This window comes from Cavia porcellus, unplaced genomic scaffold, assembly GCF_034190915.1.
Source record: "Cavia porcellus strain 051 isolate PalLab524CR breed Dunkin Hartley unplaced genomic scaffold, mCavPor4.1 scaffold_17, whole genome shotgun sequence".
Taxonomy (NCBI): Eukaryota; Metazoa; Chordata; class Mammalia; order Rodentia; family Caviidae; genus Cavia; species Cavia porcellus.
This window is the reverse complement of record NW_026947500.1, coordinates 59,248,314-59,250,265: the sequence shown is the minus strand read 5'-3', so window position 1 is coordinate 59,250,265 and position 1,952 is coordinate 59,248,314. Positions and strand designations below refer to the sequence as shown.

Sequence of the window (1,952 nt, the reverse complement as noted above, 5' to 3'; positions counted from 1 at the left end):
TATAAAATCACTAAACTTACAGATGTGTTTCAAATTTACATCATAAACCTGTTCAGTAATAGAATATAATTAATCATAATTAATCATAATGGTTATTCATGGGATGAACAATAGTTTATCTTGAAATTTCATGGACTTACTAGTAATAATTCTGTTTGTAGAAAATTTTCTTCCGAGCAATGACACAGGGACACACTGAAGGACATATGGAACAAAGGAACAATGTGACTGAGTTTGTGCTGTTGGGGCTCACTCAGAGCCCCCAGGGTCAGAAAATATTGTTTGCTGTTTTCTTGCTGATCTACATGGTGACAATGGCAGGCAACCTACTCATTGTTGTGACTGTGGTGCTCAGCCCCGCCTTGGATGCACCCATGTACTTCTTTCTTGGTTATTTATCACTTATGGATGCTGTTTATTCTAACACAGTTACCCCAAATATGATGATTGACTTACTCCATGTGAATAAAACCATATCCTTCAAAGCTTGTATGACGCAACTTTTTTTAGAGCACTTGTTTGGTGGTGCAGAGATTTTGCTACTGGTGGCCATGGCTTATGACCGCTATGTGGCCATCTGCAAACCACTGCATTATCTGACCATCATGAGCAAAGGGGTGTGTGTTCTCTTTTTGGTGTTTGCCTTAGTTGGTGGTTTTGTGCATGCTATACTGCACATCCTTTCTGTTTACAGCCTTCCCTTCTGTGGACCAAATGTGATTGACCACTTCATCTGTGACATGTACCCCTTATTAAAACTTGCCTGCACTGACACTTACATTATTGGGCTCACAGTGGTGGCCAATGATGGTGTCATCTGTGTGGTCATCTTTTCCCTCTTGATCATCTCCTATATGGTCATTCTGCACTCCCTGAAGAACCTGAGTCAGGAAGGGAGGCGCAAGGCCTTATCCACCTGTGGCTCCCACATCACAGTGGTAGTTTTCTTCTTTGTTCCTTGCATATTTCTGTATGTGAGACCTCCCTCTACCTTTCCAATCGATAAATCCCTGGCTGTATTTTACACTGTCATAACACCTTTGCTGAATCCCCTCATCTATACTCTGAGAAATGCAGAGATGAAAAATGTCATGAAGAAACTTTGGACTGGAAAAGGGAAATGAAGTGACAAAGTAGCATAACACTTGTGTTGCATGAAGAGAGTTGCTAATTCCAAAGAAGACACACATGGTTATTTCATTACACTATTTTATGTCAAGTTTAATCACTACATAATGGCAACTATTTGGTAACATACATTGTAAGACTATAAGAACATTTTGAAAGGCTGTTTCAGTACAAAAAATTAGGTCAAGATTATAGTTGTTTGCCACTATTAACATTATATATGTATTTTCTTAAGGTAACTTTATTCACCATTAATATATAATAAAATCCACTCTTTTTTAGAATTAACAATGTTCAAGATAAATTGAAAATAATACAGAAAAAATAATGGGTAATATCCGGCTTCTATCACAGCTTAAAAATATTACAGATCATATTGAGTTATGAAATATATAAATGTGTTATGCAAAAAATTTCCCATAGTTTTATTTGTATTTTTTAGCTTATTATGCTTGAAGAGGAATATCACATCATTTTTAATAAAACCATGAGAAATAAAATGCATGAAAATGCAGTAGATGACTAAGAGACATATGGGAAATACAACTAAATGTTATTTTTCTTTCCAGTTGTAAATCTTTAAGTCCCTCAGGGGAAGAAGCTTTGTTTTGTGTCATGTTTTCACACAGATCAATGTGATCCTTTAGTCTTCCTCTATAATGGAAAATATCTGAGAATGACTCTACTATTTTCATTATGTTCTTTATTACATTCTTAAGTATTAGTGTTATTCTAATAGGGACCAGCCTCTGCCTTTCATATACCAAGGTAGCACAATCCTTAATCCAGAAACTACAAATACACAATACAGAATATGATAGTAC

The 1,952-nt window shown here is 35.9% G+C and overlaps 1 protein-coding gene across 1 annotated transcript; it reads left to right on the top strand.

The window, feature by feature from the left end:
• Nucleotides 1–203: 203 nt before the first annotated feature.
• Nucleotides 204–1,124, top strand: LOC100721791 (olfactory receptor 4A47-like). The gene has a single exon (XM_003467828.4). It carries the CDS (start codon nucleotides 207–209, stop codon nucleotides 1,122–1,124), a length of 918 nt encoding a protein of 305 aa, XP_003467876.2. The 5' UTR covers nucleotides 204–206.
• Nucleotides 1,125–1,952: the final 828 nt, after the last annotated feature.

Coding starts and splice junctions, on each gene's coding strand:
- LOC100721791 (XM_003467828.4), top strand. CDS start 207: ATGGAACAAAGGAACAATGTGACTGAGTTTGTGCTGTTGGGGCTCACT.